Raw genomic sequence first — 26266 nt, 5'->3', positions numbered from 1 at the left:
CTAGCTGTTAGCCTACATCCTCTCCCCTTTACTCATTTTTCATGCACCTTTCCTTGTCATTCTTATGCCTAATTCTTCCTTTTCTTTTTCCTTTCCTTTATGTTTTCCATCCCACCTCTCTCCTGTAATCACTTGTCATCTCTCACCTCAGTGGCCCTCCATCTTTTCCTCTTGTCAATGTTTGATCATATCTGCTACGCTTTAGCACCACAGTTGTACAGACAGGGCCCTGTGCTTTTCAAGACTTCTAATGAAAGGACTCGACCACGTCCACAGCTTCTGGTTGCTCACTAGCTTCTACCATTTAGAGGTCAGTTATGCACTCCACCTTTCATCCTGCCTCACAACTTTACCATTACTTGATCCTCACATAGTTGGGTCTATCCAGATCAGGAACACCAGCGAGCTCAGAATTGTTCTGTTCATGGCAGGATTCTGTTCTCGCATGCCAACAGCCATCACCTCGAATGACGTCACATCTGTAGCAGGCACTGCAAGCAGCCCAGGGCATAGGTGTTAAGCAAGAAAGCTAAACACAGAAGCTGAGAAAACGAGGCCGCAGGTCCAGGTGACTCTAAGGAAAAGCTGGTTCCATAATAGTAAAGGGGCCTTGGGTGGGTGTTGAGGCTACCTAGGGAGGGCCTGGCCATCCCTCTGGAGACGGACCAGGTTACACCTCCCATCCAGGAGCTTTGAATGATGACTCGAGCCAGCCAGGCAGGTACCGTGAAGTGCAGTCCACCTAATTTCCACACAAGACGATCTGCACATGCGGTCATCTGGAGGAAGTTCTTGAGCTGTCCAAGTACTCACTAACCCGGAGTACCTCTTTGCTGCTGATAAGTGTAGGTACTCTGCCATTAAAGCATTGCCCCGTTGCTGAGAAGTGCTGGTACGTTCTACCTGAAGTTAAAGAAATGCAGGTGCTCACTCCTTGACAGAAACTGCCCATTTAAAGCACTGTCTGGAGGTGGCGAGTTTGAATCCTAGTAAAACTGATTACAAATTCGGCTTTACGGGATTAATACCGAGTGTAGTACATAACAGTAACCTCTGTGATTTATAGTGCTTAGAAACAACACAAGTATGGAATGAGGAACTATGGACTTGAACGCGTTATTATGACACCAGCCCCTCTAGAAGCCAAGATGCGTACCCGAGGCCTCTGTGATCCGAGGAGCAGATGACACTCCGATCACTTCCGCTGGAACACTGGGTACGTCACGTCATAGCCAAGAGAACTGGAGCAGGACACTGACAGAGGCATAGGACTCGAGCAAAAAACATCATATAATACAGATGCCACAAACAAGAATGGGGCTCAACATACAGCAGGAGGTGCAGGGCTGCTATGACTTTACCCAGAATACGCATGCATTTAAGTGTGCACCCTCTGGACTATGCACTGTACTTTGACGAACAGACCACTACCCGGCAGATTATCACTCATTCCGCGTGAGCCTCACGCCTCGCATCACTCCCTCTCTTGGCGTGCCTCAGTGACTCAATTGACCCGGTGGATTGCGGCACCTCATCCTGTGCTGGCTTTAACCGTGTCTCTTACGCGACGGCCTCATCGAAAAATAGGATCAGGATCTGGCAGGAGAATAGCTGCCAAGTCTGGAATCTGACTGGATCCCACTCTACCCAGCAGGCGGACCAGTGTCTTTGAGAGGCCAGTAGGGTTGGGGCCGAGTCAGTCACACGTGCTTCTGTTTGCCAGCTGATGCTGGGTGACCATCTATTTAAGTCTGTTGCTGTTATTATCGCTGCCAATGCTCTTTTGTACAGCTGTCTGTTATTCCCATCATGCCTTACACATGGGGCGGGGGGTATGTGTCATTTATCCTCGCTGTGGAGGCCACGCGTGTTCTTTTGGCCCTTGTTCGCACTGTACAAAACTTCAAGATGAAGACATAAATATAAAATCTGCCTTGAACCCCGCGCGTTGTCGGACAGGGCAAACAGGCAAGGCATAAATGGAACATCTACTCGCCACCTTCACCCGAGCCGGTGTGTAATGTACACCTAGGGCACAGCTGAGGCTTCACAAACACAACAGAGTCGGTTCCTCACACCCTCTCAATCACAGCGGTTCAAGTCAAGATCACTGCAGGGTAAGGTCCCCAAGCAGGAAACACTCTAGCAAAGGAAGAGGCACTTCCTTAGTTCAGTTTTGTAGCTCGAATGTTCAGAAATTTTTAAATATTCTAATCATCCATGTCACATATGGCTGCGTAACGGGGTCCGGACAGTGAAAGAAGCCGTCACGGTTCTCTTTTCCTGCACCCTACCGCCGGACTGGGCCAGGTTTGGGAGATACACGGCCGAGCTCCAACATAGACTTATGGAGGAAGAGGGGCTAGGCAATACAAAAGACAATCTGGTTTATCAAACAATCAGTCTCTAGTAACCAGCCCGTGACGACCCCATTTTAACTACCAAACCTTAGCACCCGTATCAAATTTGCAAAAAGGTTGAACTGGCAATCTCTCGCCGTTTTCCTAATGTATATAAGCCACCCATTTATTATGTTTGATGTTTGATAGTGCTGTACGTAAACTCACTTCTTTTATGAATGTCCTTTAATCAATGGTTGTTTTAACTCTCTTTTTAATTGTATGTAAGTCATATTGTAAATGGTTTTAAGTAACTGTGCAATATAAAATAAAAACTCAAACTTCCATGTCACATTCCTGCCACTTTTCACAACTAAATGTACAAATAGTACAAAAGGATGAGAAACTGACTGGGCACAGTTTTTTTTAGAATTGTAAACTTGTGTTTGTGGCGTTTACAGGAGAAAACAAGCATTGGCAAAGCCAAAGGGTCTCCGCAATGCCCAAGCTTTTGGCCTTGTCAATGTGAATGTCTTTTAGCCATGTTGTCTAGCAGCACATCTGCTGTTCAGCATGGCTGAAAGTCACTGAAGGCCCAGAATCACAGGATGTTGAGCCGATGCCGAGTCTCTTCGCCCTCACCATTTTGAGTTTCTTGTTCTGCCCCCCCAAATACATACAAGCGATATACCGTGGCCTGCGCTGCCGCATCATTGCCCTTTTTTCAATGGCTTTCAGTAATGCTGAACAGCATATGTGCTGCTAGAGAACATGACTAAAAGGTATTCACGTTGACAAGGCAAGTAGCTTTGGCATTGCCACGATCTATTGGCTTTGCCAGTGCTTACTTGATGTTGACACGGTGTTGCTGCAAATGTGGAAGTGATACTGATAAACAGTCGAGGAGCTTTGAAGTGAAGCGAGGATGTAAGTTTATGCCAGAGCTGCCGATAGAGGAACTGGGGAACTAGGTTCGAATCTCAGGGCCGGCGGAACAGTTTGTGATTCTGGGCAAATCACTAACACTGCCCCTGCCTAAAACAATGAATATGTCATTGTTTATTTTAACTAGTGAGCACTTAAAGCGCTCCAGTACCATCGGCTGGTGTTACCACTATGGCAAGATGGAAGACAGAACAAGCGCTCTAATACCATCAGATCGTGCAAAAATAAATAAATAAAAGCAGCAGTGACGAGGGAGGTGGTGGGGGATGGGTCAGCAGGAGGGGAAGGGAGAGAGGCAAGCAACAACAGAAGAGGGTGGAAGAAAGCAACAATGAAGGGGGAAAAAACATGTTAATTGAAAAAAATATGTTAATTGGATCAGCGACAAAAATGAATGTGTCATTGTGGAATGTAATTGGTGAACACTTAAGGCGCTCCAATTCCATTGGCTCGTGTTCGCGCTATGGAAAGATGGAGGATGGAGTGAGCGCTCCAATACCATTGGACCGTGCAAAAAAATATAAACAAGTGCTGTTCATGTTTTAGCAACGTTTTAAGAAATGCATTCATTTATGTACAAAGGCAGGCATTTTTGTGGTTTATGTGTATGTTTACAAGGGAGACTATGACAAGATGGAGGACGGAACGAGCATTCCAATACCATAGGATCGTAAAAAAAATAATAATAAAAGCAGCAGTAATAAGGGAGGTAGTGGGGGGGGGCGTGTCAAACAGGGAAGCAGGCATGGATAGGGAGATCTGCAAGCGAGGACAGGAGAGTGCTGGAAAAAGCGACAATGAAGTGCTAAAAATATACCTTAATTGAAGCAGGACGAGCGGCAAAAATTAGTGTGTCATTGTGGAATGTAACTAGTGAGCAATTAAAGTGCTCCAATACCATCAGCTGGTGTTCGCACTATGGCAAGACTGAGCCAGCGCTCTAATACCATCAGATAATGCAGAAGAAAAGGTTTTCTTGTAACAACATTTTAAGAAATGCATTTGTTTATCTATACCTGCATGCATTTTAGTTGTATGTGTGCATGTGTACCAGGGAGATGACCTGAAAACACAAGTACTCCTATGGAGTGCTTGCAAACAAAGAAAAAATAGCTGCGCAAACTGGGAACAGTGGAAGGAGACATGTACTTGGTTCAGGAGCTATGGGAGGGCCAAACACAAGAAGAGGGCATGCCACCTGCATGCCAGGATGAATTGCATCAAAGAAAATGAGAGCTATCTTGAAGATTACCAATGGCAGGAGATGGGCTGTCTGTAAGCCCACAAACAGAACACAACACATCTCTTTGAGACAAAGCATTACCTGTCTAGCCGAGACCTAAAAACAATACATTTTGTACCAGTGAAAGCTACTGGCTTTGCCAATGCTTATTGTGTTTAGAAACGGGGAGATTAAGTGATTTATCTGTAATCACAAAATGTGGAACTGAGGCCAAGGCTAGGGAGATGATATTGCATACTTTTGGGTTATGATGTGGTGTAAGGGCCCCGAGTTGCTGACTATGGAGCTGGTAAATGGGGTTTGAGTTTTGGCGTTGGCTTAACATTCTTGATTTTGAGCAAATCAGTTCATTTGGTGCTATTGTAAAGCGCTCTAATACATTCAGGTGGTGTTGGCGCTACATAATACTTCACCAAAAAAGCCAAATGTGAAAAGCAGAGTTGGGGGAGGAGGGGATCTGGAGGAAGTGGGCATCAATCAATCATGTGTTTGTTAAGCGTGACTACTCACCAGTGAGGGTCTCAAGGCACAGGGGAGATGCAGGTTCCAGTCCATCAACGAGGGGGTCTGTTGAAGACCCAAGTTTTGAGGTTTCTCTTGAAGATGGGGAGCGATGTTGTCTGTCTGAGGTGGAACGGTAGGGCGTTCCAGGCTCTGGCCACGAGGAAGGAGAAGGAGCAGCCTCCCAATCTGGTCTTTATGGTGCGGGGGACCACGGCGTAGGAGAGCTGGGTTGATCGTAGCGTCCTTTGGGGTGCATAGAATTTTAGTTGGTTGTTCAGGTATGCTGGTCCGGTGTTGTGGAGTGCTTTGTGTGCGTGGGTGAGAATCTTGAAGGTGATTCTAGCCTCGATGGGGAGCCAGTGGAGTGTGCGCAGGTGCTGGGAGATATGGCAGTGTCTTGGCAGGTTGAGCACCAGTATTGCGTCGGCATTCTGGATGTTTTGTAGCTTGCAGGTGAGGTTTTTGTTCATTCCGGCGTAGAGTGCATTGCCGTAGTCGAGTCTGTTGGTGACGAGGGTGTGAGTAACAGTCTTTCTGTGCTCTAGGGGGATCCATTTGAAGGTATTACGAAGGAGGCGAAGGTTGTGGAAGCAGGAGGTCCATCTTGAGCTCGGCGTCCAGGATGATTCCAAGGTTGCGTGCGTGGTCTGTGGGGGTGGGTGGGCTTTCGAGGGCAGGGGGCACCAGGTGTCATTCCAGGCATCAGGTTGTGTGCCCATGATGATTACTTCTGTCTTGTCATGTTTGAGATGGTTGTCATCTGCGTATGAAACAATATTGAGCCCATGGGTTCTGGCAATGGGGGCGAGCTGGGCCATGAAGACGTTGAAGAGCATGGGGCTGAGGGAGGACCTCTGGGGACTCCGCAGGTGGTTGGTGTAGGGTCCCAGAGGAAAGGAGGGAGTCTGACCCGCAGCGTTCTGCTGGAGAGGAAAGAGTGGATCCAGTCGAGGGCCTTGTCCCAGATCCCTGCATCGTGTAGTTTGCGTGTTAGGGTGCGGTGGGATACTGGGTCGATGGCCGCTGAGAGGTCTTAGAGGATGAGGGCTACTGTTACTCCTCTGTCCAGGAGGGAGTGGATGTCGTCTGCGAAGAGGGCGGTTTCTGTGCTCTGGTTTTTTTTGAAGCCGGTTTGGGAGGAGTCGAGGATGTTGTGCTCTTCGATGAAGGTGGCGAGTTGGCTGTTGAAGGCTTTCTTGATGACTTTCGCTGGGAATAGGAGCAGGGAGACGGGCCTGGAGTTTTTAAGGTCGGTGGGGATTCTTTAGGAGGGGGTTGATCTCGGCGTGTTTCCAGTCATCGGGGAAGGAGGCGTTCGCCAGGGAGCGGTTGATGGTGTGGCGAAACATGGGTCTGATGGTGTCGGCGGCTCTGTTGAAGATGTGATGGGGGCAGGGGTCCGTAGGGGGCCCGGAGTGGATTGACCTCATCGTATTCAGTGTGTCTTCGGTGGTGAGGGCTGTCCAGCTGTTAATCGTTGGCTTCAGGGGGTGGCTCGTGAGGGTTCAGTGTGTTGGCTGTCTTCGTCGAAGTTGTCGTAAATGTTCTGGATTTTGTCGTGGAAGAAGGTGCTGAGTTTGTTGCAGAGGTCTTGTGAGGGAGGAATGTCAATAGACTCGCTGGTGGGTTGGGCGAACTCCTTGATGATGCTGAAGAGTTCTTTGCTGTTGTGCACGTGTGTGGAGATTCTGTCTTCGATTTCTGTTTTTCTCGTACTTCTGATTAGTTGGTGGTGGGTGTTGGTGGCGGCTCTGAAGTTGTTGTGGGCTTCTGTGGATTTGGAGTTCCTCCAGGCCTTTTCCAGGCGGCGGTATGTGCGTCTGGACTCTCGAAGTTTGGTGGTAAACCATCTGTCTTTCTTGGGGTTTGTGGTGTTGTTCTTCTTGAGGGGGCTATGGTGCGGGCATCTGTGAAATGCGAATTCAGCGTGTCCAAGCAGCAACGGGCGGGAGGTTGACGGGCAACCAACAACAAATGCGGGCATGACTTGGATAGATTATAAGATTTGCCTAAATTTACGGTATCCTCGTGAAAAGTAACTTGTGTTAATGTAAAGCGCTCCAATACCTTTAGGTGGTGTTAGCGCTATATAAAACTGCACAAAACAAATGTGAAAAGCAGAGTCGGAGGAGGAGGAGGGCATCTGTGCAACCAAGTTTAGCGGGCCAAGCATCAACAGGCAGGAGGTGGACAGGAAATCAACAGTAAATGTGGGCTGCCATGGGGAGATTCAGTGATTTGGCTGTAATCACAAAATATGGAACTGAGGCCAAGGCTAGGTAGACTATGTGGTATCCTCTTGGGAGAGAATGTGTCATAAGGACCACAGCTACAGACTATGGAGCTGGGAAATCAGGTGTGAGTTTCAGCCTCAGCTTAAAGACCTTGATTCTGGGCAAATCACTTAATCTTACGGTGCCTGCAAAAATAAATGTGTCCTTGTGTAAAAGAACTGCTGCTAATGTGAAGTGCTCCAATACCTTTGGGTGGTGTTGGTGCTATAAAAAACTGCACAAAAAAGTAACTGGTGCTAATCTAAAGCACTCCACTATCTTTGGGTGGTATTGGATCTACATAAAACAGCACAAAAAAACTGAAAGAATCACAATGTTGGGCTACTTTACAGTAGTGAACATGAGGAAATACATTGCATCTGCAACCACATTAAAAGGCCTACTTTTGCCATGGACACTGAGAGGAAGGCAGGCACGCCTGGATGACATCACTCAGCCTGCCTGCTTTGAACATAATTCAAGTTAAGAAGCAATGGCAGACAGAAACACTTCACTGGTGAATGCGGAAAAAGTAAGAAAGTGTCCCGACGGGAGAAATTTGAAGAAAAAGAGTCCCACCCTATGAAGAGAAAAGCAACAAAGTGAGACATCAATAGTTCAATCATTTCACACAGGAGAAACATAACTATGCAATTACAGAAGAAGACACAGGTTCTATAGAAGCTTGGACATGCCCTGTGATAATGCATACCTGATTCATTTGAGGTCTGATTTTCCAGCTATAAACACCATTCCGGAACAACCACATATGGAGTAAACATACACACACCTAGTACCCACATGACAGGAAAAGAAACAGAGACTACACATGTGCCAAGTAATAGAAGCTGTGCACACATGCTCCAATCAGCACGTCAGCTATACACAAACAGCACATTAAAAGACAGAACACCATCACTCACTAAAATGAAACAGACTACAATGGGGGTTTAAAGCAGTGAGGTGGTCGGGAAGGGGCAATTTGCGTACCAGGCAAGCACTGGGAGGTGTGAGGGAGCAAGCAGCTACGGAAGGGAGGGGGTGGGGAAAACAAAAAGTAGCAACAATAGGAAAAGCAGTGACTGGGAGGGGTGGGTGGGAAGAGACGGAGCTGGTAAAAGCTCAAGCACTGTGTAGAGTACTGAAGAACGAAGAAAAAAGTAGGTCCTAAAATGGTTGTAAAAACGGGTGCAGTGGATGTTTACAAGTACTTGTTCCATGCTCTGGGGGGAGGGCTGAACACATGAAGAGGCATGACCATGCATGCCAGGGACAAATGGTGACATAGAATATGAGACAGATGAAGCGAGCAAAATGTAGCCCCCAGATTAAACAAGTCTCTTTGAGACAGCGCATGCACTGTCTCTAGCCAAGACCTAAAAAGACACTGTGAACAGCTTCAGTGGCCCCATCCACTTCAATGGCGTCTCACACCGCAAAACAGTCTCACCCTTGGTGGCAAAGACTAATGGAGGATCGCACTGTGGACATCAATTGCCTTCAATGGAGTCTCACACTTCATGACAGTGTCACTTTTGGTGGCATTGAGTCTAATGGAGTATCACGCTGACTGTGGACATCAGTGGCTTTCAATGGAATCTCACACCTCATGACAGTCGCACTCTTGGTGGCATTGAGTCTAATGGAGGATTGCACTGTAGACATCAGTGAACTTCAATGGAGTCTCAGTTCTTGAACAGTTTCAATGGTCCGGTTGGCTTTAATGGAGTCTCTAGCACTGGCATGCCTCAATGAAGTCCTTGTGGTTTCTTCAAGAGAGACTCACATCTTGGCCAGAATCAATGTCCATTTGACTTTAATGAAATCTCACTCTCTGGACACCTTGAATGGCACCGCAGACTTTCAATAAACTCTCACTTCCAAAAGAACTATTGGCCCTGTTGACTTTAATGTTGTCCAAGACCTCGGCCAGTGTCACAGTCTCAGCCTCAGCCCTCATACATCGTCGCTAGCCCGGTCAATCAGCTGATATCTCCCAAACCATAGTCTCAAAGACTATGATAACTTTAGTGAGGTCTCACAGTACGTACACCATCACCATCTCCTCTGAACCTATGGATCCACTTTTTATTTACCCCCCCCCCAAGACTGCCTTGGGTTTAGGGAGCTCACTCCTGGAAATCAGTCCTTTTTTCGGCCCAATTACTTTTTGGTGCCAGAGAACCCACCACTGCCCCCACCCCGCCGAGGCGATATCTGTGGACTCTTGGTCATGGATACAACGATCAAAGGAGATCCTGGGGCTCTGTTTAGCGCTGGGTGCAAGGCCCCGATAAATGCAGCGCCCCTTAAAAAGAAGTCACCGATTTTGTGTGGCTTACTCCAGCTTTTTAAAGAAGCCGTGCTCTCTCTGTTTGGCAGGTTACTGTGCCACAACAGAAAAATGCATGAACAAGTTTATTTTACTACTCACAGGACATAACTACAATGCAAAACGGTATACTTTATATTAAAAGTGAGGAAACGAGGAGAAATTCAGCCACCCAATGTTGGACTAGTCTTTTGGGCAGTCTGGCACTGCCAGATGGGCCCGCTTAAAAGGGTCTTTTAAAAACACACTCTGGCCAAGCATGAGTCTGCAAAAAGCCAAATAACATCTAAAAAAACAAAAAATACTAGCATTTGTGCTGAGAAGTCTTCCGCTGGCGTTGGAGTAGACCATATGGAGAAGCCACTAGGAATCCCTTTAGTACGTGTTAGACAGACACTTCTCCGACTGCCACAGCCCACCTGCATTTTCACAGTTACCACCCACTTGTTGGGGCATCTTTCTTTCACCACAGCCGAACATGACTCTAGGTGAAGATGTGGTTTAGTGGCCAAGGATCGGATTCCAAACCTCTTGGCTCACCTAACTACAAGGTAGGTGTGCAGGAATGTACAGGAGTAAATTACAGACCCTGAGACTAGGGCTTCAATGTTAGTAAACTGCACTGATGAATGTAAAGGGTCCACAACACTTCACTCTTTGGAGAGGGCCTTAAAAAGCGCAGTGATAGTAGGCTTGTGAGCATCCAAGAACCTCTGGCAGGTAGCCTCTTTTCTTGCAAAGGTCTTTCTAGGCTTGTGAAAGGCAGCCAGAAGTGCCTTTCCAGGGGGGAAAGGAGAGGAAACATTTGGTGTACTTCACAGGTCTATACAGGAAAGGGTGTCCTTCCTAGCAAATGCTTGCAAGTTGGAGTAGTCCTGGAAATATACATCTGAAATCTATTTCAAGGACTACAGTGGTTAATTTGTAAAAGAATGAATGCCGGTGCTCAAATATCTGCCCAGAAGCCCGCGGGCGGTGATACTGAATGTCAGTGTGTTGTCATGAATCCAAGTCACGCCTCTTTAATCCACTCCCAGCCCCTTAACCTCACTCTTGCTGGTTCCTGTTTTCTACCTTTGTAACAGTTTTTGCGTCTTTCTCTTCCTCTGTCTTTCCACTTGTGTGTTTTTCTTTCTCTTGCCTTCAGCAAATGTCTGATGCAGAAAAATAAGTGCTGGTGGGCCCCTCCAGCAGCCACCAGCTCAAATTAAGCACTGAGGACTACTGCTATATTTTTAGTTCTACGAACAGGAGAACATTTACTGTGACTCAAGCCCAAAGTATTAGCTGATTTTTTAATTCTAACTGCATCAGTTGCAAAAACAGTGTGATCTTGAAGAAAGTGCAACTCTCGAACTTAACAGCTAATGCTTTAAAAAAAGGAAAAAGGAAATTGACTTATTTCTAGCAATTTCACAGGGCATATGTGGTATCAAGGGCAATAGAGTAAATTATGTAAAAAATAAAAATAAATAATGGTATAACAAACCGTGACAACGGGGGTGATCAGACTCTGTTCGGGCGAAGATGGAGCATGGAGCAGACTGCGGCAACCATGGGACTTGAGTCCGTCATACTAATGTTCTGTGAATTGGGCCAAGAACAACAAGCCTTTCCGCAATGGACTCTCATGGTAGCAAGGCGAGGAGTGCAAGGCTTCCCAGTCACAGTGGACAGCAGATTTAGCCTAGTCTTGCAAAGTACAGTCTTTGGGTCAGTTCATGGTCAAGACTCACGCACAGAGAATGGTGGGACCACCCTCAAGATATGGTTCCCTTTGAGTTTCGCTTGCTGTCAGCGTCAACTTCACCTGGGTGATACACTCACAGGGGATCACATAGGGCTTTTCTTCCTTGATGGGCTACTCTTGTAAGGTCAGGGACAAAATGGGATGGTTTGAACACCATTTTTATAGACATTTTCTAGGCAGCAGCTGTACATCCATTCTCTAAAAACATCATAACTGATTTCATGTGGTTCTCTTTCAAGTGTCTTTCTCAGCCTGCTCTCCAGAGACAATCTTTATGTAAAGTGATGCTTCTCATAGGAGGTAGCATTGGAGCGGTCTCTAAGAAGAAGGACCCAACGCATGAGCACAATTTCTCTGCACCAAGCAGTCATCAGCTTTTCTATAGCAGTAATTGAGGAAAGACAAAAAGGGGACCTAGCCTAAACACTCCCTCACCTTGAAAAACAAACTCAGGCTTGGGTTCATACATACTGTGCCACTGGAACCAAGCTGTACCCCACTGATGAGCCCTAAAAAGAGAAAAACAGGTCTGGGTGACGTGTTCCAGTTCAGGAGGTACCTGGCTTGGCGGTTTGGGCAGGACTGTTTCTATTGGAGCAGGGTTAAGACTGATTTGCAATTGTTTGGGTTCAAACTGAGGTGTCATGGAGTGCAAAATAATGATGGACTGGGATGTGTCCCGAATGATTACCAGCAGCTGGGATTAACTCAAGCATTCCATCCATCAATTTTTTGCACTAGAGTTGCTTGAACAGCATTTCCCGAGTCTCAGGCCAATGCACCAAAAGGTACATGCCAAAATGTTTTAAATTCAGTCTCATTGGATGTTTGTGCATGGGCATGACACTCAGATCTACCCAATCTCCTTGTAATACCCAACTAGAGATTACCACCAGTTGAAACTTAAAAACCGTTGTCTCTCAGAGGGATAAATCAACTCATGAATATCACTGCGGTTTTATTAAATCAAGGAATGCTCCAGGGTCCATCCATGCTTAGTTTAGTAAGAAACAGCCAATATCTTGTCCATAGTCCATGACCCAATTGCCTCTTCCAAGAAGGTTTCAAGCAGAGTTTTTTCACATATGTCTGTTTGGAAATATGAGACCAAATACATACTGAAATATTAAACTGCAAATTCAGCAAAGGATTGAAATTAAAAGATCAAACTTTTATACCAGCAGAATAAAAGACATAGACTACTTCAACTTGAGAAAAGTAAATTATCTATAACAAAGAAACACAAAGCAAACAAATTCTTCTATAATTTAGAGATGTTTAATTGTTATGCTTGTACATTTTGTTAAACATAGAAATATTACTCATAGATGTGTTTGATTGTGACTTTCTCATTAGGGTTTGAATAAGACTATTGACTTTGCATATTTAGTCTCTCAATAAAGCAATTCCTGGTAGAGAACATATTCAAGATAAAGTGGCAGGTCAGAAGGAACTGAAAATCGAAAAAGTCAATTAATCTAGCCATCTGCGCTCACCTCCTGCTGAGGGTCGTTCCACTCCTGGTTGCTTTAAGTGTTGATACTGTACAGCACTTTAGTCAAAGTAGAAATATCCTGGGTCGGGCACCTCATATGGCTGGTCCATGTCCACCTCCTCCTCACTAAAGGCGGTCTTGAGCACCCTCTGCGTGTCCTGGCAGAATTCATCCAGGGCACTATTCAGAAGGGTGTATGCTGCCACAAAGGAGATGCTCCCAGAAACAATGTGGCTCAGAATTGGCACACGGCTCCTCACCAGGCTTGCCACCATTTGCCCACTCTGGGCAGCGTCTTTGAGAACTGTCTGCACCTTGTGCTCTGAAATGTCCTTCCCCAACATAGACTTGATCTGGCACTTGAGGTCGCTGGGTGTGGCATTGGCTCTTCTGGACAGTGCTAGAAGGGACTCGTCATCAAGACCGAAGTGCTTCTGGTAGCCGCTCAGATTCTCGATCAACATAGGGATACTGCAGTCCACGGGGTGGTTAGGAAGGACGGAGATGATGCAGGTGCTCAGGGCCTTCTTCCAAACGTGTCTCTTCAGTGACTCCTTCTTCTTCTCGATGACCTCAGCAGTGAGGTTAGGCAAGGACAGAAGTAACACATGCCTCTTCTGTCCAGTAAGTTCATCAACAAGTGTACTGTGTAGCTTCTGAAAATCATATTTATGAAGTTCAAAGCTAGACAATAAGAACACCTTGGGGTCCTCCACACCTACCATCTCTAAGCTCCTGATGCAGTCTTCACGCATCTCATTGAGTACCTGCGCCTCTGAGAAGTTGGCCTTCTTTCTTCTCTTGCATGCCTCCATATCCTGGTCTATCTTCGATCGTACAAAGTAGAAGTTTTTGTTCATTGCTTTGATGCTCCTTGCAAGGTCTGCATGGTTCTCACGAAAACGTCCAGAGGCAAGGACAATATAGAAGTCGTATTTTTCAAAGTTCACCTGCCGCAGGTACTCAGTTGCCTGAAAGTTGGGCGTTCCAATGCCCGGCAGATCCCAGAGCTGAACAGTTGGTAGTTTTGGATGTGGGTAGCCCTCTGTCACCATGGTGGTCTCTGTGACACCAGTTTTAGCAGCTCCGGGCTCTTCATCACCCACGTCGCGTATGGCATTGATGAAGGTGGATTTCCCTGCCCCGGATTCCCCAGTAATGGCGATGTCAAGCGTGGTGGTCTCCAGTGATCTCAGGAGGGACTGGATCTGGTTTGAGACTTCCGACACCACCTTGGATTGAATCATAGTACTCATTTCCTTCATGTCCAGCTCCCGAATCTCCATGGCACACATCTTGTCTTTAGAAAGGGAAAGAAGAGAGAGAATATGCTGTTAGTTCTTTCCATCATAAGCACACTACACCAGAATTAAAATGACAACATTGAGAGTTCAAGATGTTGCATCAGACTCCTTTCCATCGCCTACAGATGGCCCCACATGAACAGTCAACAGAGACGCCCATGCGATGGAATGTATGTGTGCCCTATTTTTTATGCATTGCCAGATGTTTGCTTAACTGTTCGATATAACAATGTTGTATACTGCACACTCCGTGGTATAATACTGCTGGCCAACGTTTTACATACTGTACCCATGTCTGAATGTCACTGCATTTTGGCCTGCTTTGTCAACCCCTTACCTTTGTTTAAAACTCAATAAAAGGGATTCAAACAAAAAACAAATCAGACTCCTATCCATGCTGCATGTTCTTGGAGTGGACTCGAGGGAATGAAGTGGCGTTCAGTGTCTGTGCGCAGCATAGTCCAAGGTGGACACATTTAAAGACCAGCCTAGCCCCTCTTTTGATTCACCACCTGTGAGGAGAGGGAGTGGAGTTTAGTCTCAGTGCCCAATCAAGCACTGATGTCCCCACAGGATGATCACCGTTTTTAGCCAAAACTCTCTCCTGGTGCATTACCTCGAGAGCTAGAACGTTATATCATTTGAACTTCCCGGGATGGATGGTCTCTAGTGTGTGCACTCATGACCATTCAAACCTTGGCTTCTCCATCGAAGGGACTCTTCTGTAGGGATTGAATGGAGAGTGAAGCATACATGAACTTTTGTAATAGCAACGTCAAACTGTAATCTATTTGCACTTTCAATGTTTCGCTTCTCTTTGGAAAAATAGCTTCAACAGATAGAAGAGGCCATTTCGTATTTAGGTTTCACTTGGAAACATTACTCCTGGAGATGACAAGGGAAATGATGTCACTATGTCCGTTCAACATTGCATTTTGTCTTTCTGTTGAGACATCCCTTGTAGAGGTGTGGTGACCATCTCCTGCAATTCAGCCAGGGTCTTTCTACATCAGGTCTTCCTTAGAGCAAATGGGAAGTGTAGTTTCTACAGTGCTTCCCAAACTTGTTAAAAACTATTTTTAGAACAACAAACATGTGTGACCCACCTAGCTTTAATGGACATGCGCTGGGCGATTTTTATATGCAAAGCAAGCAAAGTGTGGTAGCGCACTGTAATTTACAGACAGCACGTTATCCATTGAAATGGCCATAAATTTGCACAGACATACAGTTTTACTGATAAAACTATATTGTTCACAAATGATAATAAGTCGAAATCGAGGATCGGTGAATGTTTACCATTTGTGACTCACCAAGTAAAGTGTCTTGGTCTGTTTTGATCCTATTAAAGTCTTTGTTTTCATCACCCTTCAGAATTACAAAAACTATGTGCTCATTTTTGCTGTACTAACTCCTGATACGTACAGTTCATTTACAGGTAGCTACATGTTGTTGTGGGTTACAAAAAACTGACATCCTACAGCCTTTCCTTTCATAGAGTAAAGAGAACTATTTACCAGGTGGTCACATAATTCACTTTACTTTGTCTGTCTGAAAAGTGAGAGGAGTTTGTAAACACTAATCCCCAAGTTAAAAAAAACACATAAGCAGCAATTTGTCAGAAGATAGCTTGGTATTTGACCTCTGACTTAGACTCGCAACAAATGTGACCAGATGAATATAGAATCTGAAGAAATTTTTATTTATTGCTTAGACTTTCCTGAACCACCAAATATTGGATCATGAAACACTGCTCTAATGCTTTGTCTCTGTTCAAAGCTCTGTTTTAGAGGAGTGGGGTAGTGCGGTCCTGGACATCTTTTTTCACCAGAGTGAAGGACAGAGTACAGACATGGGTCTCAATTTCCAGATAGAGTCAAGTAGAGTTATGGACCTCTTCCTAGAGTACAGTCCATAGCCTCTTTCTAGACAAGGTCTCATGCAGAGCGAGTAGGGAGTAAAGTGCAGGGCCTCTTGCTAGATCAGATGTCCTGCCGAGTGTGGGTGTGTGTGGTGGGGTACCATCCAGGGCCACTTTCTAGATAAGGCCTCATGCAGGGTGAGTGGGAAGTACAATGCAGGGCCTCTTTCTAGATAAGGCCTCATGCAGGGTGAGTGGGAAGTACAATGCAGGGCCTCTTTCTAGAGAAGGCCTCATGCAGAGTGTGTGGGGAGTACAGCCCAGGGCCTCTTTCTAGATAAGGTCTCACAAAGAGTGTGTGGGGAGCACAGCCCAGGGCCTCTTTCTAGATAAGGTCTCACAAAGAGTGTGTGGGGAGTACAGCACAGGGCCTCTTTCTAGATAAGGTCTCACGCAGAGTGAGTGGGACACACAGGTGTGAGTCTCTTTTTAGATAAGGTCTCACACAGAGTGTGTGGGGAGCACAGCCCAGGGTGTCTTTCTAGATAAGGTCTCACGCAGTGTGTGTGGAGAGTACAGCCCATGGCCTCTTTCTATATAAGATCTCACGCAGAGTGAGTGGGACACACAGGTGTGTCTCTTTTTAGATAAGGTCTCATGCAGGGTGAGTGGGGAGTACAGTCCACGGCCTCTTACTAGATACGATGTCCTGCAGAGTGTGGGTGTGGTGGGGTACAGTCAAGGGCTGCTTTCTAGTTAAGATGTCTTGCAGAGTGTGGGTGTGGTGGGGTACAGTCCAGGGCTGCTTTCTAGATACGATGTCCTGCAGAGTGTGGGTGTGGTGGGGTACAGTCCAGGGCTGCTTTCTAGATACGATGTCCTGCAGAGTGTGGGTGTGGTGGGGTACAGTCCAGGGCTGCTTTCTACATACGATGTCCTGCAGAGTGTGGGTGTGGTGGGGTACAGTCCAGGGCTGCATTCTAGATAAGATGTCCTGCAGAGTGTGGGTGTGGTGGGGTACAGTCCTGGGCTGCTTTCTAGATACGATGTCCTGCAGAGTGTGGGTGTGGTGGGGTACAGTCCAGGGCTGCTTTCTACATACGATGTCCTGCAGAGTGTGGGTGTGGTGGGGTACAGTCCAGGGCTGCATTCTAGATAAGATGTCCTGCAGAGTGTGGGTGTGGTGGGGTACAGTCCAGGGCTGCTTTCTAGATAAGATGTCCTGCAGAGTGTGGGTGTGGTGGGGTACAGTCCAGGGCTGCTTTCTAGATACGATGTCCTGCAGAGTGTGGGTGTGGTGGGGTACAGTCCAGGGCTGCTTTCTAGATAAGATGTCCTGCAGAGTGTGGGTGTGGTGGGGTACAGTCCAGGGCTGCTTTCTAGATAAGATGTCCTGCAGAGTGTGGGTGTGGTGGGGTACAGTCCAGGGCTGCTTTCTAGATACGATGTCCTGCAGAGTGTGGGTGTGGTGGGGTACAGTCCAGGGCTGCTTTCTACATACGATGTCCTGCAGAGTGTGGGTGTGGTGGGGTACAGTCCAGGGCTGCATTCTAGATAAGATGTCCTGCAGAGTGTGGGTGTGGTGGGGTACAGTCCAGGGCTGCTTTCTAGATAAGATGTCCTGCAGAGTGTGGGTGTGGTGGGGTACAGTCCAGGGCTGCTTTCTAGATACGATGTCCTGCAGAGTGTGGGTGTGGTGGGGTACAGTCCAGGGCTGCTTTCTAGATACGATGTCCTGCAGAGTGTGGGTGTGGTGGGTTACAGTCCAGGGCTGCTTTCTAGTTACGATGTCCTGCAGAGTGTGGGTGTGGTGGGGTAGCTGCTTTCTAGATACGATGTCCTGCAGAGTGTGGGTGTGGTGGGGTACAGTCCAGGGCTGCTTTCTAGATAAGATGTCCTGCAGAGTGTGGGTGTGGTGGGGTACAGTCCAGGGCTGCTTTCTAGATACGATGTCCTGCAGAGTGTGGGTGTGGTGGGGTACAGTCCAGGGCTGCTTTCTAGATACGATGTCCTGCAGTGTGTGGTTGTGGTGGGGTACAGTCCAGGGTTGCTTTCTAGATACGATGTCCTGCAGAGTGTGGGTGTGGTGGGGTACAGTCCAGGGCTGCTTTCTAGATACAATGTCCTGCAGAGTGTGGGTGTGGTGGGGTACAGTCCAGGGCTGCTTTCTAGATAAGATGTCCTGCAGAGTGTGGGTGTGGTGGGGTACAGTCCAGGGCTGCTTTCTAGATACGATGTCCTGCAGAGTGTGGGTGTGGTGGGGTACAGTCCAGGGCTGCTTTCTAGATACGATGTCCTGCAGAGTGTGGGTGTGGTGGGGTACAGTCCAGGGCTGCTTTCTAGATACGATGTCCTGCAGAGTGTGGGTGTGGTGGGTTACAGTCCAGGGCTGCTTTCTAGTTACGATGTCCTGCAGAGTGTGGGTGTGGTGGGGTAGCTGCTTTCTAGATACGATGTCCTGCAGAGTGTGGGTGTGGTTTGGTACAGTCCAGGGCTGCTTTCTAGATAAGATGTCCTGCAGAGTGTGGGTGTGGTGGGGTACAGTCCAGGGCTGCTTTCTAGATACGATGTCCTGCAGAGTGTGGGTGTGGTGGGGTACAGTCCAGGGCTGCTTTCTAGATACGATGTCCTGCAGTGTGTGGGTGTGGTGGGGTACAGTCCAGGGTTGCTTTCTAGATACGATGTCCTGCAGAGTGTGGGTGTGGTGGGGTACAGTCCAGGGCTGCTTTCTAGATACGATGTCCTGCAGAGTGTGGGTATGGTGGGGTACAGTCCAGGGCTGCTTTCTAGATAAGATGTCCTGCAGAGTGTGGGTGTGGTGGGGTACAGTCCAGGGCTGCTTTCTAGATACGATGTCCTGCAGAGTGTGGGTGTGGTGGGGTAGAGTCCAGGGCTGCTTTCTAGATACAATGTCCTGCAGAGTGTGGGTGTGGTGTGGTACAGTCCAGGGCTGCTTTCTAGATACGATGTCCTGCAGAGTGTGGGTGTGGTGGGGTAGCTGCTTTCTAGATACGATGTCCTGCAGAGTGTGGGTGTGGTGGGGTACAGTCCAGGGCTGCTTTCTAGATAAGATGTCCTGCAGAGTGTGGGTGTGGTGGGGTACAGTCCAGGGCTGCTTTCTAGATAAGTTCTCATGCAGGGTGAGTGAGGCATTCAGATTTGGGTCTCTTTCTTTTCTAGAGGGGAGAGGAAAGTTCAGGGCACACGGTCATTTATTCGACTATATGGTATGGATGAATGAAGAAATATTTGTAGAGTGCAACTACTGCTTCAGAAGTCCTGGTGCTCGTGTAAGTCAAGAAGGACCAAAGGTTACAGCTCACCAAACAGCACTGTTTTCAACTGTGCTTTGAACAGGCTTTCGCTGGAGATGGCACGAAGGGGGGGGTGGAAGGGCATTCCAAAATCCAAGAGCCAGAATAGAAAAGTACCTGCCTCAGATCTGGCTTTGCGGAATCTAGGGATGCACAATAGGTTGTGGCTGGAAGAGCGTAGGGGCCGAGCAGGAGAATACTGTGTAAACTTGTCCAGGATGTAGCTAGGACCCCTCTGGTGGAGTGCTCTGTGATTAATCATTATCGCTTTGAATTATATCCTAGAATTGATTGGAAGCCAGTGTAGCTCTTTGTGCCCTTGTCCAATAACTGACTTTTGGGGATATTCAAATGAGCTTGCTGCGACGTTTGTACACGCAGCAAACGTGACAGCAGATTCTGAGGGGAAATAGGTAAAGTATGTTGGCATAATCCAACCTGGAGGTGATTAGCGCATGCACAATGCCCTTGCGGGTGTCAGGGGAAGAGATTGTAAAAGCTTTCGCAGGGATTTTAACAGACTGAAGCAGGTAGCAGTGGTGGCCTTGACGTGGGGTTTGAAGGCAAATGCAATGTTCATCAAGACTCCCGGATTCAACTGTGTTAGGAGTGAGAGCAGGCCATAACTCAGATGGCCAGAGACTCAGTGCGTCGAGAGTGGAGACTGAGCCAAACATCAAAGTTTCTGTTTTGTCAGAATTGAGTTATTAACAGCTGTTGTGCATCCACTGAGCAATGTATGCAAGACAGCCCTGAAAGTCCCCAATTAAAGTGTCATTAAGCTGATGGAAGGATAGCATTAGTTGAGTGTCATCCGCGTGAGAGACATGAGCCCTATTTACGAGAAACTAACGCAGCACGATTCCGCAAGTCATTTTACTGCACTGCGTTCGTTTCGAAGCACAGGGATGCGACATATTTACCACAATATGTTGCATCTCTGTGCTCTTCCCTGCGCTGGTACAAACTGCTGCCATGCGCCAGCGCAGGCACCCTTGCACCATGGTGCAAGAATGACCGCGTCACGGGATGATTGTTTTTGTGCAGGAATGGGCACCTTCCTGCACAAAAACAATCAATTGAGGTGATTTCCTCTTCCAATGCGTGCTGTAGAACGCAGCACGCATTGAAAGAGGAAAAAAACAAGGAGAAATGAAAACATTTCTCCTGTGTGCGCTCCTCGCTACGCCACCCATGGCGTAGCATTCCGACGCATTTCCAGGTTTACGATTGCTTGTAAATATGGAAATGCATCAGTGGACACGGGTGTTGCGTGGGAACACCCACAGCAACACCCATTTCACACCCCATAACATGCAAAGTGTTGTGTGAAAAGGGGCGATATTTACAAGCACATGTAAAGCCACGCAGGGTGGCTTTACGTGTGCTTGTAAATATCATGCAGCAAGTTGCGCCACCAATGCGTCACGCAACGTGGTGCACCGGCGGAGCAAGGGGCTTGTAAATAAGCCCCTATGTTTGTTCCCCAACTTTGTGCAACAAAAGATAAAGGGGCCATATAGATGTCGAAAAGGGTTGAGCTCCATGATTAACCCTGAGGAACACCACAGCCTATGGCTCTAGACTGGGAGGAAAAGGTTGTCAGTCTGCTAGAAAGGAGCGAAGCCTTTCCAGAGTGTGGCCCATACCTCCCGCCTGCTCCAGCCTTTGTAGAAGGATCCTGTGCGACACAGTATGGAAGGCGGTGGAAGGCTCTAACAAGAAGGCAGCAGGGTCTAACAAGATGGCCACCGCCTTCTGCCGCAAATCGAGGTTGCCCCTGATGTATTCTTTGAGACCAAGAAGGGCTAATTCTGTGCTGAAACCAGCACGGAAGCTCGACTGGGCGGGATGCAGAATCTTGTTCTGGTTCTCATGGCTGGTGATCTGATGGTTCACCAGGGATCCTAGCATCTTGCCAAGGCCTATAATTGCTCACATTGCGCGGGTGGGCATTGGATCCTTTAAACAGAGGGATCACCAGTCCCTTTTTCACAGATGACACAAAGTCCATTAAGATTCGCTTTCTTCCCGTTGTCGGAGGGGTAGTCGCGTCAGTCGACACAGAGGCACAGCAAAGCTAAGTGCAAGCTTTCCTGATCGTGCTCTGAAGGAGGAAGAAAGCATTAATACTCATCCTCAAATATCACGATCAGAACAATCACTGAACCAACCTCCTTTACTGATACTTCCAACAAAAGTGAGTACCTAGGGCTGCCTCAGGATTCACCGCCCTGGACCTTCAAACCGCGACATAGGGCCTGGCTTAGAGTTTGGTGGACGGGTATCACACCTGCCTTATTACTAGTTTATTATATCACAAGGGACTAGTAATAAGGAGGGTTTTGGGACCGGGACTTATCCTTTGTCCTCACTCTGACCCAGAGCCACGGAGTTAAAGGAAGAAAAGGGATGATGAAAGAAGAAGACAAGGACTGGTAAACAATGAAAATGGAGAGTGCAGGGATGAAGCAGAACCTGCGAGATGACATAACACAGAATGTGCCTTGAAATTCGGCGAGGAGTGAAACCCCGAAACCGGTCCTAGGATGCTTGTTTCCAGTCCAGGGAGGACCTGGCTTGGCAGTTCGGGCTGGACTGTTCCCACGAGGCACAGGGTCAAGACTGATTTGCATATAGCTGGGTTCAAACTGGAATTGCATGGTGAGCAAAAAAAAACGATAGATTTAGGCCCAGATCTCTGTACTGGGGTGAATGTATGACATTGTTCTGCATTCTGTCCATCAACTGTTGTTTTTGCATTGGTCACCCCGAGTGGGATGGGTATGCTCAGACGTGAGTCCCGTACTCTCCATGCCACTGGAATCAAGCTATTCTGGCTGAAGAGGGGTGAAACCCCGAAACCGGTCCTAGGATGCTTGTTTCCAGTCCAGGGAGGACCTGGCTTGGCAGTTCGGGCTGGGCTGTTCCCACGAGGCACAGGGTCAAGACTGATTTGCATATAGCTGGGTTCAAACTGGAATTGCATGGTGAGCAAAAAAAACCGATAGATTTAGGCCCAGATCTCTGTACTGGGGTGAATGTATGACATTGTTCTACATTCTGTCCATCAATTGTTCTTTTTGCAATTGAAGTTTAGCAGCGCTGGCATTCAGCAGCGTTGGCGCAGTGCTCTTTAGAAGAAATTTAAATCACAGCATTTTTTTTCTCAAATCAAGTACAACTCTGAGCCAGGCTTCTCCAAGCAAAGCCACTCCAACTGGTCCCACGTTATGGTTGAAGCGCTCTATTCCTGGACATAAAGTCGCACTCAGATCTCACCTCACCAGGAACTTATTTAGAGGAGAAAAGTGGCTTCTCTAATCTTTCTGTCCATGGCCCTTTAAATGTCGAAAAAAGAACCTTTGCGTTGAGATGAGGCTCATCCTCTGCGTCTTCCCAATAGGCATACTGGATCTTTCTGCTTTCCCTGTGGCACCATCCATCTCTGTGCACATGTTCTGTATATTATTCAAACCAAAAGCATCATCCAATGGCCTCTGTGTGATCCTAGCTGCCAGCCCTGCTGCAGATGTCCCCGTTCACTCCGTGCTCTCAAGAGAGATGGAAGCGATGCTGCTCACATCCATGGTTGAAACCCCTGGATCTAACGGCGCCCAGTGTGCAGCTGCACGGTGACACTCTAAAAAACATGACATGGTCCAACACAGTCCTACACGAGCCACCTGTGGAACACCCACTACATCCAGATGAGGAAACTAGACCACCACCTACCATTCTGGGAAGGATGTAACAACTTGGATAGTTACATTTCCTGGCCAGCAAGTGATCTTTCAGCGACCCACAAGACAACCCTCAGCAACAATGGAACTAGTAAACACAAGAAGATAATACACCTTCCAAATGAAAACTCACTGACCTGCAGGTGCAATAAAACTGCATGAAGCGTGGTCTGTCCTGTGCCCATACATGCTTTAAATATAAGTGTGCATACCACCAGTGCATGTTAGCGAGCACGTATCAGAACTTACACACCTCACCCAACTCTCCCCACCAAGATCAGACTGCAGTCACACACATCACCATGCATACATGTCTGCATCCAACCCCTCGGAGGGGAGGAGTTAACGTGCCATGATGCAGTTCACCACTACACAAATGCCAGATAACTGGATGGACCCACTTGAGGACACAGCATCCACCTCCCCCCCTTCCGCTGCGAAGCCACTGGGATCATCTGCGGCGTACCCCAAGGCTCATCCCTCAGCCCAACGTTGTTCAACGTCTACATGGCACCGCTTGCCCACATCGCACGACCTCAACATCACCTCCTACGCTGATGACACCCAGCTGATCCTCTCCCTCACCAAGGACACCCACACTGCCAAAACCAACCTCCACGAAGGAATGAAGGCCGTCACCGACTGGATGAGGAACAGCCGACTGAAGCTAAACTCGGACAAGACGGAGGTCCTCATCCCCGGATCCATCCCCTCGTCCTGGGACGACTCCTGGTGGCCGACTGCACTAGGAACACCCCCAACACCCACTGCCCAGGCATGCAACCTAGGGGTCGTCCTCGACTCTACCCTCTCCATGACGAAGCAGGTCAACGCCGTCTCCTCCTCCTGCTTCAACACCCTCTGCATGCTTCGTAGGATCTTCAAGTGGATCCCCACCGAAACAAGAAGGAGGTCACCCAGGCCCTCGTCAGCAGTAGACTGGAATACGGAAACGCACTCTACGCAGGAGCCCCGGCCAAACTCCTAAAACGGCTTCAACGCATCAAGATCGCCTCCATACGCCTGATCCTCGACATCCCTGGCCGCAGCCACATCACACCCCACCTGACAGACCTGCACTGGCTCCCCGTCAACAAGAGAATAACCTTCAAACTCCTCACCCACGCACACAAGGCACTCCACAACACCGGACCAACGTATCTCAACAGCCGACTCAGCCTCTACACCCCCACCCGCCAGCTCCGCTCCGCAGACCGCGCCCTCGCCACCGTCCCCCACATCCTAAGAGTGACCGCCGGCGGCAGATCATTCTCCCACCTCGCCACCAAGACATGGAACATCCTCCCCATCCGCCTACGGCAGACCTTCTGAAGACTTCTCAAGGCCTGGCTCTTCGAACAGTAGCAGCCCCCCCCCCAGCGCCTTGAGACCCTCGCGGGTATGCAGTGCGCTTTACAAATGGTATGATTGATTGATGCTCTGTGAGAGGTGTTGTGGAGAGTAAGTATTGAGAATGAACTCTGTTACTGTCGGTCATCCAGGACATAGTCAGCCAACTGGCATAGGCAGTCAATAGCGCATAATCAGTCAAATGACATAGTCCGTCAGCTGACATAAGAACCACCAGTGGATTACATGCAAAATGTAAACACTTGTGCACCGGTTTATGAAATGCCTGTGCAAAATCTGATATACAACATTCGCCCAAATTATCACAGCCACGCGTTTTGTGGTCTTTCCAAAAAGCAATCTCTCCAGATATATTTCTGAGCGCAATCATGTCCACATCCACAAAGTATTAAGAGCTTGCCCTGCCCAAGTATTTAGTCCAAGTTGGCTGGGGGGCACTACAGTGTCTGGTCGATAAAAATACACAAAGCAGAATGAAAAAGAAAGAAGAAACAGCAGTGGGACTGACTATGAGTTCCTCCTAATATTCGGACGCGTATGTAAACTCCTGAATTATGAGTCTGAAGGTATTAACACATATTATAATTGTTGTAGGAGTTAAATAAATCCAACCTTTGTTAAATTTCGGCAGGTCAAACCTGCCGAAATTTACAATGGCAAACATACAGTATTTACCGTTTCATTTGGATTTTGGTGCATTAGACACCAAAGTCCCCATGTTATTCCACATGAACTCGTAACTGGTGTTATTTATTGCACCCGATAAATAACGCACCCCGTGGCATTGTTATTTAACACCTTAGCTCGTAATAAGACCCTGTAAATAAAGTTCTTTTTATTTCAAGCATGAGCCCCGAAACATACAGGGAACTAAAACTATCTGCCACGAATCCTTGTTGCCTGCGAAACTTTTCACAAGCTACAAAAGCTCTCCAGAAAAAAGCAATTTAAGCAATGTATACCACACAATCCAAACAAGACGATATGAGCCATCAGCACAACTACCACTAACACTAGCTGACAGCAGTGAAGTCTGGGGACCCACTCTGAACCGAGGCATTGAGAAAACCAGCAGGAGAAAGACATCTACTGTTGTCTATCAGGATTATAAAGTCCACAGAAACACCACCAACAACGCACGCAGAGCAGACACTGGCACAGCCCCTTTACTGCTGCCTACAACAAATGCTAATGACATTTCAGCGCTCTCTAAAAGCAAGTGATCTGTAGCCAACCACTTTCAAGCCAAAAACACACAATACAATAAAAATTATCATTTTCATCACTGACATGAAGCAGCTGAATGACTACATAAACCTATGAAGGAAACAAATAATGAGCTAATGAAACAAGACTAAATGTTACAGAACATTGAAGAGGGACTTGCAGAATAAACAAGATTTAAAGACACCATACTCAAAGGCCAAGTAAAAAGTAAGAGGCTACTGGATACAATCAGAAACATGAAGACACACAGATCTGGAAGGCGGGATCTGCGAGCAATGAGCAATGGATCTTATACAAGAAGCACAATCACGCTCATACCCACTGTACCAAATACAAAGAGTAAATCACAAAGTTTCAGAAGCTAAATGATGATCAAATGTTGTGGGTGCTGCTAAGCGAGCACTACGAGGATACCCTGGCAGTGTGTGAGAAGGGAAGCCAACCAAAGGCCTAAACAGACAAAGATTGGCACTGCTCAGTGCAGAAAGGCTTTATGGGGTATATAGACTGCACGGCAAGGAACCGATCAGCGTTCCTTCTATCAATGGATAATTAATATATAATC

The 26266-nt window shown here is 47.4% G+C and overlaps 1 protein-coding gene across 2 annotated transcripts in view; it reads right to left on the bottom strand.

Moving 5' to 3' along the window:
- Positions 1–12648: 12648 nt before the first annotated feature.
- The window catches only part of LOC146808928 (interferon-inducible GTPase 5-like), a 32506-nt gene continuing 18888 nt past the window's right edge, over positions 12649–26266 (bottom strand). For both annotated transcript variants that reach the window (XM_085615732.1, XM_085615733.1), the window contains exon 2: positions 12649–14181. In XM_085615732.1, the coding sequence (XP_085471858.1) occupies positions 12941–14176 (1236 nt within the window). In that variant the 5' untranslated portion in view covers positions 14177–14181 and the 3' untranslated portion in view covers positions 12649–12940. The remainder of the gene's footprint in view (positions 14182–26266) is intronic.

Source organism: Triturus cristatus, chromosome 7, assembly GCF_964204655.1.
Source record: "Triturus cristatus chromosome 7, aTriCri1.1, whole genome shotgun sequence".
Classification (NCBI taxonomy): Eukaryota; Metazoa; Chordata; class Amphibia; order Caudata; family Salamandridae; genus Triturus; species Triturus cristatus.
This window is presented reverse-complemented; position numbering and strand designations above follow the sequence as displayed.